The following is a 14,625-nucleotide window of genomic DNA, read 5'->3' as shown; positions in this document are numbered from 1 at the left end:
TTCTTAGGTGGCTTTGTAAATAGAACTTTCTTTTATTATAACTTCTACATAGTGATTACGTGTATATTGGGAAACTACTGATTTCTGTATATCAGTTTTTGTACACTGTCACCTCTTATAATAGTTTTTCAGTTGGTTTTCTTTGACTATAAAAGAATGTAGTCATATAACCTACAAGTAGTGATACATATGTCTTCTTTTCAATTTCTATACAATTAACTTATTTCTCTTTTATAATTGTGTGGCTACTGTAGTGCTTCCCAATCATTTCATATCATGGCACGTAATGAAAATTATATTTTTAGTAGTGTACACTAGCATAAAGGGGAAATGCTTTGTGAGGCCAGAGGGGACCAGCCCAGGGTTTAACTACCCCAGACCATACCTGAATGACCTAAGATGGGCTGGAAAAAACCCTATGCCTCTCTGAAACAATATTAAAGAAAAAAAAAAAAGTAATGATCATGAACCTTCTTGTTATGTTATGTTCCTGACACAATACTTCTCTTGTGTTTTCTCATTAAATTATGTTGGTTTGGGGATTGAGATAGATATATTTTAGTTTGTTAAGGAAGTATCCAGATACTCCTGGATACTTTAGTCAAAAATGAGATTTTAGTCAAAAATGGATATTGAATTAATAAACATTTCTTAAGCATTGTTGCTGTATGCCAGGCTTTGGAACTAAAATACTGAATAAAGTGAAACACTCCAGGAAAGAATACAAGTCCAAGTAGACTTGAGTTCAGATTTTTTTTAAAATTAATTTTACTTATTTATTTTTGGCTGTGTTGATTCTTCATTGCCGCGCACGGGCTTTCTCTAGTTGCAGCGAGCAGGGGCTACTCTTCGTTGCGGTATGCGGGCTTCTCATTGCGGTGGCTTCCCTTGTTGCGGAGCACGGGCTTCAGTAGTTGTGGCGCGAGGGCTCAATAGTTGTGGCTCACGGGCTTAGTTGCTCCGCGGTATGTGCGATCTTCCTGGACCAGGGCTTGAACCCGTGTCCCCTGCATTGGCAGGTGGATTCTTAACCACTGCACCACCAGGGAAGCCCTTGAGTTCAGATCTTACCTACACAGCATGTACTAGCTCTGTGACCTCAGGGACGTCCTTTAATTATTTTGAGTCTTAGTTTATTTATCTGTAAGAAGGAACTAATGATAACTGTTAGGTTTGTTATTGTTCTAAGACATGATTCCACACTAATGCAGTCCAGCGGGGTGAGACAGACATGTCAGCAAGTAATTGTGAAAAATGAGGTGGTGTGGTAGAGATGGAGGGGTGAGCAACGTTGGAATAAAGGGGTGACCCGCTCTGCCTGGAGTGGGACTCAGGAAGGCTTTGCCAAGGAGGGAGTGTATACACCGGGTCTTGAAGGATGAATAGGGGAAGCAATTGTGTGTGAAACATCTTGATGTATTTAGGAAACTGCAGGTTTTTTTCAGGATAATTAGACCGTGGGTATGGGCAAATGACAAGAGACTGGAGAGGGGGACAGATTGTAGATCACAGAGGGCCTATAGTGTTTGCTACTCTGAAGATTGTGGACTTTTTTCTGTAAGTGACCGGTGGGTGTTGAAGAGTATTCCATCTTCAGATTTGCTGGTGATGAGGACGTGTTAAACTGCGAGTAGAGTTGCTTTAAGCTATCGCATTTGAGAAAGTCCTAAAACAAGGCAATGGGAGAAATGGGAGGGGGAGGCAGATGTGAAGAGACTTAGGTAGTAGAATCAACAGGACCCAGAGGCCATTGGACTATCCAGAGAGGAGGAATAAGGAGCAGTTCCCAGGGTTTCAAACTAGGAAGAAAAGTGCTCTAAAAATCACAGGATAAGTTCCTCTTTTTTTTTTTTCTGTAGAAAAATAACAGTGTGTTTTGTGTGTAGCTTTTACAAAAAGTTTGGTAAGTTACATCACAGACTACTTAATTAAGTGCCCTGTGAGTGCCTAGAGGAGAGTTCTACTCATTCTGTAGGTAGCATTAAGAAAAGAGCTAAAGAAAACATCATCGCTATAACCATCTAGATACACTTAAAATTACCAAAGGTCTGAAGAAAAATTTTAGTGTGATTGCAATGTTTATGGTAAAGAAGAATTTGAATTTTAGTGTTTCCGTGGTTTTTGAGTGTGCAGTTCTGAATTTGCCTTATTGTTTACATTTTACAACTAAAGTTTATGTTTATGAAAATGATATTAAGGTGATGAATAGTCAACCTGAAATAAAGGTTATATACGAGTGTTTAAAATATATTCACTGTGTTTTCTTCTATTCTAGTTACACTTTCTGGAAATGGAGAAAACGGTAAGGCGCTTTTAACTTTTACTCTCAAGTTAAGTAGACTACTTATGGTATCTTAATTACAACCCATATACTTGTTATTTAGTGATGACTCTGTGTGTTTTGGTTTCCAGGAAGGAGATATATATTCTTAAAGCTTAAGTAGTTAAAAGGAGATGTGTTATTAGGTTTATTTTTATACATTCAGTATATTCTCATTTGTGTTATTTATGTAAATTGAAGTTGCTGTTATTTTGTAAGGCATCTGGTACCCAAACTTCTTTGATGTACTTATATACATATTTTTGCCTTGTATATTCTTCAGAACTCTTTATAGTAGTGGTTCAAAGATTTTTAATATCAGTTCTAGCTAAGTTTGAGGAGGAGGTGTTTCATGATGTCTAAATTTTATTGGTGGTTCTCTTGTTTATGCATTTGTTTAAAATAGTACTTCACTACTCATAGTCATTTGATTAAGTAACCAGACTCTGAATTTGTAAATTGTATTACTAGTTCATTTTGAAATGGAATTAAAGTTTTAATGACTAATCAAAGAGACAGTGTCTGGAGAGAAAAATCATTACTCAAAATTTTATTGAGATAAAAGAAAATTTTAAGTCCTTTGAGATCAAATTTCAAAAATAAAATTTGATTTGAGATATGAAAATCCAGAGGATTTCTAAAACAGTTGAATAATTAGAAATTTTTTTGTGTGGTGGTTGTTTTTTTGGCCGAGCTGCGTAGTTTGCAGGATCTTAGTTCCCTGACCGGGGATCCAACCCGTGTACCCTGCAGAGGAAGCGCTGAGTCCTATCCACTGGACCGCAAGGGAAGTCCCTAGAAATTATTAATAAATATTCTTATTGTTGAAAATAGAAGGCATTAAGCATGTACATCTCAAGTTGACTTTGGATCTAACTTCTCAGTAACAATAAATATAGACTCAATCTTGGTAGGCTTGTTTTTCTTGCTTAAAATCAAAACTGTTTCCTGTGTGTTGAAAGCACAGACGTAGAAAGCAGAGAATTTCTGAAGTTCTTATAAAAGAACTTTTAACTTGGATCATTATTTCTTGGGGCTATTTTCCCCATGTCTTTCAGAGAGTCTTTGAGTAAAGTTTTTTGTTTGCTTATTTGTTTCTTAATTCAGTTACAGGTGATTTTTGAGTCAGACCTTTTGATTTATAGGTTCAGTTTTTCTTTGAACTTTGATTTAATTTGATGAGTTAAGCTTTTACTTTAAGTATTACTTCTAACCAATAGTTTATAGCATATATATGGGATTATTAGTAATCACACTAATTTGAACTTATTTAAAAACAATATCTCCTGTTATTATTTATATTATAATTTGATAACTACCGTCTATTAAGTGCTTACTATATTCCAGGCAATATACTAAGAGATTTATTTTATCTTTTATTTCTTTAACTGAAGGTTAAGATTTTTTAAGGCAAAAACCATGTGCTTTTGTTCTTACGGAGAGCAAAAATATTCTAAAAAAATATTAAATGTTTAAAAAATGTTAAAGTATATTGTTCTGTATTCTAGCCTTAGTTGTAAGTAACTCAGTGATTAAGAAGTTTAAAGTTAAAGTAACCAAGCTATGCAATAATACGTAGATGAGGATTGACAAACTTGATTGAATGTGGGGGCAAGGCAGTAATATAAAGAAGTGAGATGAGCTATAGGTGAAGATAAAATTGCAGGCTTGAAAAATGGCTTCAGTGTTGGTGTAACAGGAGACTGAGCTCCAGCCTGTTTTTCCAAAGGAGAAACAAATGAGGGGATGCTTTTGAATCCATTGGTTAGACCATGGGGTTTAGCATAGAGGGAGCTGGAATGATAGAGAATGCAGATTTTGCAAAACCACAATATTCAACGAGGATGACATCAGTTTTTGTGAAAGTGAAAAGAAAGCATATTTGAGAATAGAAGGAAGTTGTGGTTAGGGCTTCGTCTTGGCACCAGATGTTATCTCTGAAGTAGGATGTGACCACTAAGATAATAATTTAAAAAGCGGAGGAAAATTAGTTTAGATATGACACAGTGACAAAGACCTTGGGTTTTTATCAAGCATATATGGGTTTGAATTCTGGCGTTATCATTTAGTAAGTAAGTAACACTGGGCAAAATATTAAATTTTCTGAGCCTTCAATTTCACATTTGTAAACTGAAAGAATACCCACGAGACCATTGTGAGGGCTAGAAATACGGTAACGTTGTATGTCTTCTAGTAGACTTTCAGTAGGTAGAAGGGCTGACTTGAGTAGCTATAGTTAAAATAAATATGGTTACTAGGAAGTTTCAGAGTTTTAGAATGCATTCATTAGTCATGTAGGTGGAGCTATTTCCCAGGAATTGCATAGCCAAGGGGGATAAGAAACGGTGAGCCACATATCTTACGCTGGCCACTGAGATGGATTGGAAGCAAGAGACTGGAAGGCAAGGGCGCCCATTGGCTTGTGCAGTGACCCATATGAGATGAGCAACAATTTAAGAACTATTGCACTAGCAGTGAAAAGAATGAGAAGTTTACTTTGAAAGAGATTTTAGGAGCTAGAAGTTGAAGTACGCGCTCCGTGCTGATTAGCCAGCCATGCGTTGTGAGGGCCATCGAGCCCTGGCTTCCTGCATCAGTCATCTGTGTGTCTCAGGGTTCTGCTCTGTTAGACCAGACATGGACCAGTATAATTGAAGAAGAAAATGCTGGGGTCCAGCAAGTTGTCAATTTTGTATCATTATTTTATGTGAAAACATTTTTTAAAAACCAAAAACATAAGGAAAAGTAACCTCAGACCAAAGGAAGGACAGTACTTCAAATTGAATACATGTTAGCTTTATAAAAACTTCACTACATTTTTCTTAATGTTTCTCATTTAACTGCAGACCAGTGAAAACTTTTATCAGTCTATATACTTGGGTAACACTGAAATAGGGAATGCACAAAAAGAACCAGTTTTTGAGAATAAGGAACTACTATACTTGGACAGCAAGGATGATAATAGCCAATATTTATTATGTGTCAGACACTGTTCTAAGTGTTTTGCATTTATTAACTTATCAATATTAAGCAGCTAACTTAAAGGAAACACATTAAGTGCTTTAATTGAAGTCTGAGTAAATTATTTGGGGAGAATAGTATGAAGGGATAATAAATTCTGAAAGTAATGGAGGAGGCTTTTGGAAAAAGTAATATTTGATCCAAACTTTACAAATGAGTAGAATCTCAAACTTTTGTGCTCATCTGTGCTTTGTTTTCTTCAGTGAGTTTGTGGTGCTGCATTCCAAACTGAAAAAGAATTTAAGCACTTGGTAAATAGTTCTGGCTTCTTAATGGAAACCAGTCCCACTTCTTACAGATAGAAAAACCACAGAACACAACAAAAAGTTTTTAGTTATATCAGTGAGTTAATATTTGGAGATAAAGATGTTGCAATGTTACACTAATCCACTTAGGAAACAGTTATGGCAGAAATTCAGAGTGGCTAAAATTTTTTCGTTACCCCGTGTTGAAAACGACAATGGAATTTAGTATACCTTTCCTGACAGTCCAGGAATTGAGTTGTTTATTTTCAGTATATAGTTCCTTGGATTTAATGTTCATAGTGAACATTAAATAATAATTTTTAAGTCATTTAAAATCTAACTTTTAGGAAGTGCTTTTGAAGGAGGTGCTCATAAGAGTTCAGCTTAAATCTTCAGCAACTTAATGAAATCAAATCTCATCTCAGAATACAGTCTTTATTTATAAACCAGGCCAATAACCCTTAAATGCAGGAATAGAATGTTTTTTCATATCTGTAATGTTAACGTCATGCAGATAAAGGAGTGTATATATTTGATGTTTTTAGTACATTTTAATTAAATTTTTTATTGGATCGAGCCTCCTGACCCTAAATATTGTGTTTTAATATGTAATGCTTTTTCCTGTTTTCACCTGGATTCAATGAAATGTTATTTGTTTTTATTTACCAGGAAAGGCCGTTGTTTACCTTGTGGCTTTCCATCTGTTCATTGTTATGTTTGTATGGTCCTATTGGATGACAATTTTCACATCTCCCGCTTCCCCCTCCAAAGAGGTAAATTTAATGTTGGTAAATTACCAAATGTTTTCACTAATTATGGAATTATTTTCCCTGTGTTACCTTTGTTAAAACTTTATTACATAATGCATTTGTTCTGTTTTCATTCATAAATTGCTTGGTAACTCTACATTGTGAGTGTGAGTCATCAGCGTATCCCTCAGATACAGCCCACTGACGCAGCCTCGTAAAAGTTGGATGATGGCGCTGAGGTTTAGCTGTGCTAATATTCTTCTCCCATGCTATGTTTTCTTAAATTAAAGATGTACTTTATGTCACTGGAGTGAATAATCTTAAGGGACAGAATTGAGTTAGGAAAGTAGAGTTTATTTCTGGAAACTTTCAACATTTATTTTTTCTCAGGCCTGAACAAATAAGCTGCAACTAAATAAAGTGCTTTGATCGCGGGAAACAAATTGTCTGTGCTGTGGCTCGTTACACCTAGTGTGGCTAGTGTTTTTGCTGCTTGGAGGTTCCACTTGGAAATAATATGAGTACACATTTATGTGGAGTAGAGCTGAAGACCACTATGTCTTTTTTGCCTTGATGTAGCTGACTGAATTCTCTTCACCTAAAGTTTAGAATAGCTAGATAGATAAGAATATATTCTCTGGAGTTAGGACTGCCTGAGTTTGATTTTCTGCTCCAACACATTACTTAATGAATCCAAGGCTTAGTTTTCTATTTGGAAAGTGGAGCTAACAGTCATGCCCGCCTCTGTAGGATGTTTGTGAGGATTAAGTGAGATTCATTCATGTAAAGCATTTAACATAGGACTTGCCATATGGTTAGCACTCAAATACTAGATGATGGTAATAATGTAATTGTTTCCCTTTGTATTAGATCCATCAAAATCCATTAAAAGTTATAGACGTATGTTTAAAGATATCAACTTCCATTTAACTTTTTATAGAACATATATGCAGAAAACTATACATGCCATAAATGTACACTTGACGAATTTTCATGAACTGGACACGTGAGTAACCAGCACCCAGTTCCAGAAGCAGAACGTGACTGCTTTCCCGTGAGCCCCTCACACTCCCTGCAGCCACTGCTCCCCCGACCCCTGCCCACCCAGTAGCATCAGCTGGCTTTGCCTGGTCTGCGCCTCCCGTGGATGGAGTCACACAGGATGTGTGCTTGCGTGTCTGCCTTCTTTCATTAACGTTCTCTTCGTGTGCGATGCATGCATGTTGTTGTATACAGCCGTGGCTCCCTCCTCTGCTGTGTTATAAAACACAGTTTATCTGGTCTACTGTTGATGGGCGTGGGCGGTTGGGCAGCTTGCAGTCTCAGGCTTCTACACGTAGGACTGCCGTCAACATTCTGGCACATGTACGTACATACGTAGTCCTTAGGGGCAGATGCCCAGGAGGAGTATTGCTGGGTGCTGCCCGTACATTCAGCAGTAGTGGGTAACGCCAGACTCTCACTGCCCGTTGTTTCTACTGGGGGCTTTTGTTTTAAGGGATAATGTAAACCACAAATCAAGCTTACTGTTTCTTCAAATATATTCTTCAAACATTTGCTAATAATTAGTCGGCCCTTAAAGTTATATTACAAATTGCCACCCATATCTTAATCTCTTAAGTTGAAAAGGACCTAATTTTATCTAATCAATTACTAGTAGTGATGGCTGTTGGAAACATAGCATGTGTGAAAGTAAATAGTTTTTATTACAGGAAATAAAAAATATAATAAGAAAAACAATTGGCAATACTTTTGAGAAACAGGATAGTACAGAGGTTCAGAACTCAGGCCCCAGCTCCAGACCCCCTCGTCTGCCTCATCCCTCTGCGTTTCTAGCCGCGTGACGTTGGACACACTCCTTAGCTGTCTGTACCTCAGGTACGTCCTCTGTAAAGTGAGGATGGTAGTCGTATGCACCTTATTGGATTGTTGTATGGGTTAAATAAATTAACCATACGTACATGTGATTGATGGTATTTATAATAATATATAATTAATGCTATAGGGCAAGTGCTTAAAAGAATGCCTAGCACATTAGTGCCATCTAACTTACTTTTTTCTTTTTTGGTTGTTGTATTTGCAATGTTGTACCCATTTAGCATTTAGCCCAGTGCTTAATTAAGCCTTTACGTCCACTCCATCCTTCATGCTCCCCTATTCCTGTAAGTGTAATTGTAAGTGTAATTGACAGCCTGTGTCCAGTGGCCCTTCTATGGCACGATCTACCTTCCCTGTCATGGACCTTTTCATCTAGTATTGTAATTGCCTGCTTACCTGTATGTATCACCTTATTAAATTGCCGGTTGTTTAAGGGCAGGGATCATTTCTATCACGTTCTCCACTATATCCCTCTCCCACTATCCGGCACACAGTGGGCATCAGTAAGTATTGAATGGATTGATTATTCAGTCATGAAGGGACAGCTAAGCTAGGCTGCAGTGACACCCAGGGACAGGAATGTAAGATTATCTTTCTGAATAAGCTTACTCTGGGCTGCCTGAGTAGCTCTTGATAGGAAATTGCATAGTTGTGAGATAGATGTTCATGACCGCATTAAAAGGACTCTAAATGTAGAGGCTTGAGCAGCACTTCGGGCTTGGATCTAGGGGGATTGGTTGGGTCGAAAAAGCAAAAACTATACATTTTTAGGGAAGTTAAGTTATAAAGGTAGGCATTCTTTTTTCATTCTTTCAGGCAACAAGTATTTCCTAAGCATCTGCTCTTTGTCAGACTGTGGTGGGCTCTGGGAATAAAAAGAACAAGACAAACATAAAGTGTTATAAATCGTGATACATTTAGGAAAAGAACGCGATGATGTGGCAGAGCATAACAGTAACAGCTATTAGGAAAAAAGCTGTTTTAGATAGTGTGATCAAAGAAATCTCTGAAGAAGTGGTATTAAAGCTGAGACCTTTGTAAGTTATCTCTTCCACTAAAGGATAAGCTTTTTGAAGGAAGACTCTGTTATTTACTGCTGTATCTTCATTGCCTAGAATCAGACCTAGTATATAATAGATTGCTAAATACTTGAGTGAATGAATGGTAAGGAGGAAGCAGCATAAGAAAAGCTGGTAGGCATCTTCCATCACTAAGTGTCATCTTTCTAAAAAGAAAATACGGTTCTGTCGCTTCTCTGGCATTCCTGCAGAGGTTGCCAGTGGGCTGGTCATTTGCCTGGTACACAGACCCTTCACGAGCTGAGGTCCTACTTCATGTCCATTGCTTCTTCCTGGAACTCTGTATTCAAGTAGTGTGTTGCCCTGAATATACTATTTTCACCTCTTTGTGTTTTCCATGTGCCGCTGCTTTTGCCAAAGTTTTCTTTCTGCTTTGTCTTCCTGGACGATTCCTGTTGATCTTTCTAAACCCCGTTTAGGTACCTCTTCTTCCGAGAAACTTTCATTGACGGCCCTCACCCCTCCCGAGGGAGCTTTGATCACACCTTGCAAAGAATTGCTGATTTGTAATTCTATGTTTACATGGTTAACATTCGTACTGAACTATAGGAATGTGTTTTTGAAGGCAAAGGCTGTATTTTTATTCATCTTTGGATCCCTGGTACCTGGGACAGTGCCAAGCTCTTAATTGGTGTGTAACAGATACTTAAATTGAACCATTTGAACACTAAATTTAAAATAATGGCATTTCATAGTTTGAATTCTGTTCAGTAGTATTTAATGAAAAATAGACAGGAATAATTTCAAACATCTAGCTCATTTTAAGTTTTGTTTTGTTCCATTCCTCATCTAAAATCCTGATGTCTCTTGAGATTTTCATTTGGTTTAAGCTTTTCGTAATTTATAACCATAGTTCTTACGGAAAAGTAATGACTTTGAGGCCTGGCTAGAAACAGCTCAGCCCAGGAAAATTCTGTTCAGATTTTACAAGGAAACTGTAAAATTTGATTAGAGCATCTTTCTTCCAAATATATATTTAACGTTATACCATATGATTTTTATTCTCTGTTCTGAATGTTTCAGAGATGCAGCATGTCAGGGAAGAACTTTCTAGCAAGTTACAGTTCTCTTAAAGGAGAACGGGCCGTCTTACAAAGTAGGAAAGTATTTTTGTACCTGACAGTATTCGAGGGGGTGGATCTCAGAAATGTCTGAAGATTCCAGCCTGCCTGGAGTTTAGCTGAGTGACCTCCAGAGTGTCAACGTCAAGCTTGTGTGTGATTTTTTTCTGTCCTGTTCATGTGTCCATGTTACTTCTTGTCCTTTATGAGCAGCTTGGGGGTTTCTTGTGTGCCACCAAGATTTAGTTGTGGGAGCTGGGCTGGGCCACCTAAGTGGACTCTGCTACTTCTTAAGCCATCGTGTTTTGGCCAGGCTAGAGTAACAAGTCTGTAAAAAGAAAGAACCGTATTTCACATGAGCAGCACAGAGGGAAACATACTAGGGTAGAACTCAAGAGACTTGTGTTTTTATATCAGCTCTGCCAATAATTCTGCAGCTTTAGAAAATTCCCTGAGCTGCTTGGGATCACAGTTTCCTCACCCCGGAGCTCTTAATCCTGCCTGTGCTGCCCTATCGCCCCATTTGTAACAGAAGAGGCTGCATCAGGAAGGCAGTGCCGTTGTTGACAATGAGGCGTTGAGAGTGTGGAAGACTTGGCATTTGAGTTCGCAGGTAGACCAAAATACTCAAATTTTAAAAGATAAAGTTTAGTCACGACCCCTTAGACCTTTTCAAGCAAAACCCTGTAAGTAAATAAAAACTGAGGAACAGTATTGTTAAAGTATGAACTATGATCAAGAGCATGTCTAGGCCATTTTTTTGTTTTTTAAAAAAATCTGTGAAATAAAGACCAACAGACACTGAAAAATAACTCCTGGTTACATAAAATAGAGGCATAAAACTGAGGTCCTTGAGATGCTGGGATGACATGAAAAGAAGAGCAACTGAACAAGTCCTTTGTAAGGAAAATGCTATTTAAAGAAATAGGCTGGAGGCTGCCCACACACGGGAATTAAAACTTCAGAAGTGGAAACTGGAAACAACTCCATAAAGGAATCTGTCCTTGAGAAAAGGAGATTGTGCTTACCTTGGCAATCCTTAATACTTCTGGAGAAAGCACCCTGATTGATTAGCTTTTTAAAAGCAAAAACAGAGTAGTGAAAGAAGGACTTGTTGTCCTCATTGAGAAATTTGGCCAGAAAATAGTAGGGCCCCATGCCTGTGATATAGCCTGTTACGCAAAGCAAGTGACTCTTTGGACATTCTTCCAAATCTCTTGACACTAACTTTCAAACACCAGAATTTTTACTAACAGAAAATATATATTAAGCCCTTTTTGATGGGGAAAGTTAATCTTCTCTGTAAAAAACAAAAATGCAAAAAATATTTAGTTCATGTTCTTTGCCATCATTAGTATGGAGGGCAAATATTTCTCAATCTGTCAAAGGTATGTGTGTGGTTTTGTTCAAATGTGCTTGATTTAGCTTCCTAAACAAATTCGAAGACAAGTTTTGCCTTTATAGAAGGAAATATTTTTGTTTTTTCTGTTCTGGATACAACTTTGTTTTTCTGAGCCTGATAGTTAATAATTATGGGATTAAAAAGAATTAATAGTTATTTCTCCTTTTATAGTTCTGCTTGTCCAATTCTGAAAAGGAACGTTATGAAAAGGAATTCAGCCAAGAAAGACAGCAAGAAATTTTGAGAAGAGCAGCAAGGGACTTACCTATCTACACCACATCAGCTTCAAAGAGTAAGAAAAACAAATCTTAAGCTCTTCTTCCCAAATAATGTTTAAAATATGGTAATTTTTGCCAAGATATATTTGCATGATTTGACTATTAAGTGTATATTGCGGTTGCCACAAATAACATCTGTGGGAACAGGATTTTCACGTGTTGTGTATCTTACATGGTATTTCAGATAATAGGTATGTACATATGTTGATATAGATTTTTCAAATGAATTTATTTATTTATGGCTGCGTTGGGTCTTCGTTGCTGCGCGTGGGCTTTAGTTGCAACGAGCGGGAGCTACTCTTCATTGCGGTGCACAGGCTTCCCATTGCAGTGGCTTCTCTTGTTGTGGAGCACGGGCTCTAGGCATGTGGGCTCAGTAGTTGTGGCACGTGGGCTCAGTAGTTGTGGCTCACGGGCTTAGCTGCTCCACGGCATGTGGGATCTTCCCAGGCCAGGGCTTGAACCCGTATCCCTTGCATTGGCAGGTGGATTCTTAACCACTGTGCCACCAGGGAAGTCCCCTGATATAGATTTTTTAAGGAGCTCACTTTAATGTGGATCTCTTTTTTCTGCATTTCTTTTTTTTTTCCAACTCAATCTTCATGGCTAAAAATTTCATTTATAATTTTTAGCAAACTGTCATTTGGAAATCCTGATTTGAATTTGAATATTTTGTGTCATCACTGAGTAATTTTTTTAAAAATCAAGAATGTGGTAACTTAGAATGGGGAGAAATAAAAGACATCAAGGGGAAGAAGCTTGTTCAAGGCTATAAAGCTAGTATTCAGAGAGCCCGAATTTGAAGTCAGGTTTGTCTGGTTCCGAAGCTGTGTCTGTCCCACTGGCCCCCTTGACGTTTGTGACTGCAGCAGCTTCCTTTTCTCAGGGGCAGAGCCTTACTGATAGGGATGGACCTGTGAGCGGCCAGACTGGTCATTTAAGTACAGGAAATTGTTTTAAATTATGTATTATACATCTCACTAATTCATGCCAATACCAGATAATGGTGATAGCTAACAGTTACTCTGACCTAAGTTCTTTACACATACAGACTCATCTAAACTTCACACCAGCCTGTGACGGAGACACTGCTCTCTCCATTTTACAGACGAGACAGGTTAAGTAACTTGATGAAGGTCATACAGGTAGTCATATAGGTAGTCATACAGGTAGGTCATACAGATAGTATGTGAAAAGGTGCTCTGCCCATAGAACCCCTATGCTTCTCAGCTCTGAGGGGAAATAAAAGGAGCTTTACCTTTGTATAATTATGTACACATTCTGACTTAAGAACATTTTAAATTTGTGCAAAATTTTAGAAGGGGATATTTGACCGACGTTTAACTCTTTCATGCATTTCATATAGGCGCACCTTGGAGATACTGTAGGTTTGGTTCCAGCCCAGTGCAATAAGGTGAATATCACAATAAAGCAAGTCACGCGAACTTTTTGGTTTCCCGGTGCGTGTAACCGCTATGTTTACACTGTACTGTAGCCTGTTGAGTGTGCAGTAGCATTATGTCAGAGAAACACATACATACCTTAATTTAAAAATACCTTATTGCTAAAAAGTGCTAACCATCATCTGAGCCTTCAGCAAATCATAGCAGTAATATCAAAGATCACTGATCACAGATCACCATAACAAATAAAATAATAATGAAGCTTGAAATATTTTGAGAATTACCAAAATGTGACACAGAGACACAAAGTGAGCAAATGCTGCTGGGAAAATGGCACCAATAGATTTGCTCGATGCAGGGTTGCCACAGACCTTCAGTTTGTAAAAAAAAAAAAAACAAAAAAACGCAGTACCTGTGAAGCGCAATTAAACGAGGTATGCCTATACTATCCCTTTGCATAACCAATATATTACCGTATAGAATGAAAACATGGATTTCAGATCAAACCCCAGCTTTTCCATTGCTAGTGCAATGAGAGTCACTTAAACTTCCTAAGCCCTGGTTTCCTCATTTTAAAATGAGAATAATAGTCTCTAAATCTCTGGAAGTATACAAAAATGAGACAAGCACTTAGTATAGATCTCAGTGTACAGTAATAAATTTTCAGAAAATGAGAGCTTATTTATATATTTATTTTTAACGTTTATTTATTTTTGGCTGCGTTGGGTCTTCGTTGCTACCCACGGGCTTTCTCTAGTTGTGGTGAGCGGGGGCTACTCTTTGTTGAGGTGTGCAGGCTTCTCATTGCGGTGGCTTCTCTTGTTGCGGAGCACGGGCTCTAGGCACGTGGGCTTCAGTAGTTGCGGCGAGTGGGCTCAGTAGCTGTGGCTCGCGGGCTTTAGAGCGCAGGCTCAGTAGTTGTGGTGCACGGGCTTAGTTGCTCCACGGCATGTGGGACCTTCCCGGACCAGGGCTCCAACCCGTGTCCCCTGCAATGGCAGGCAGATTCTTAACCGCGGCACCACCAGGGACGTCCGAGAGCTAATTTAAAATAATCCCTTTTTATATACAATTATAAAATGTTTAGTTTACAACAGTTGTTAGTAGCTGCAGTTATGTAGATTAGATTTTTTTTTTTTTTTTTTTTGGCCGTGCTGCGGGGCATGCGGGATCTTAATTCCCTGACAGG

General features: G+C 38.1%; 1 protein-coding gene across 7 annotated transcripts in view; it reads left to right on the top strand.

Annotated features, from left to right (window-relative positions):
• ZDHHC20 (zinc finger DHHC-type palmitoyltransferase 20) overlaps positions 1-14,625 on the top strand; it is a 73,243-nt gene that overhangs the window by 25,246 nt on the left and 33,372 nt on the right. For all 7 annotated transcript variants that reach the window (XR_009559756.1, XR_009559755.1, XM_060287900.2 and 4 more), the window contains exons 2-4: positions 2,276-2,302; positions 6,256-6,359; positions 11,927-12,047. Coding sequence is in view for 5 of the 7 variants with exons in the window: in XM_060287900.2 (XP_060143883.1) it covers positions 2,276-2,302; positions 6,256-6,359; positions 11,927-12,047 (252 nt within the window). In the remaining 2 variants the exon portion in view is untranslated. The remainder of the gene's footprint in view (positions 1-2,275; positions 2,303-6,255; positions 6,360-11,926; positions 12,048-14,625) is intronic.

Source organism: Globicephala melas, chromosome 18, assembly GCF_963455315.2.
Source record: "Globicephala melas chromosome 18, mGloMel1.2, whole genome shotgun sequence".
Lineage (NCBI taxonomy): Eukaryota > Metazoa > Chordata > Mammalia > Artiodactyla > Delphinidae > Globicephala > Globicephala melas.
Note: the sequence above shows the minus strand (reverse complement) of the source record. Positions and strands in the feature narration are given on the sequence as shown.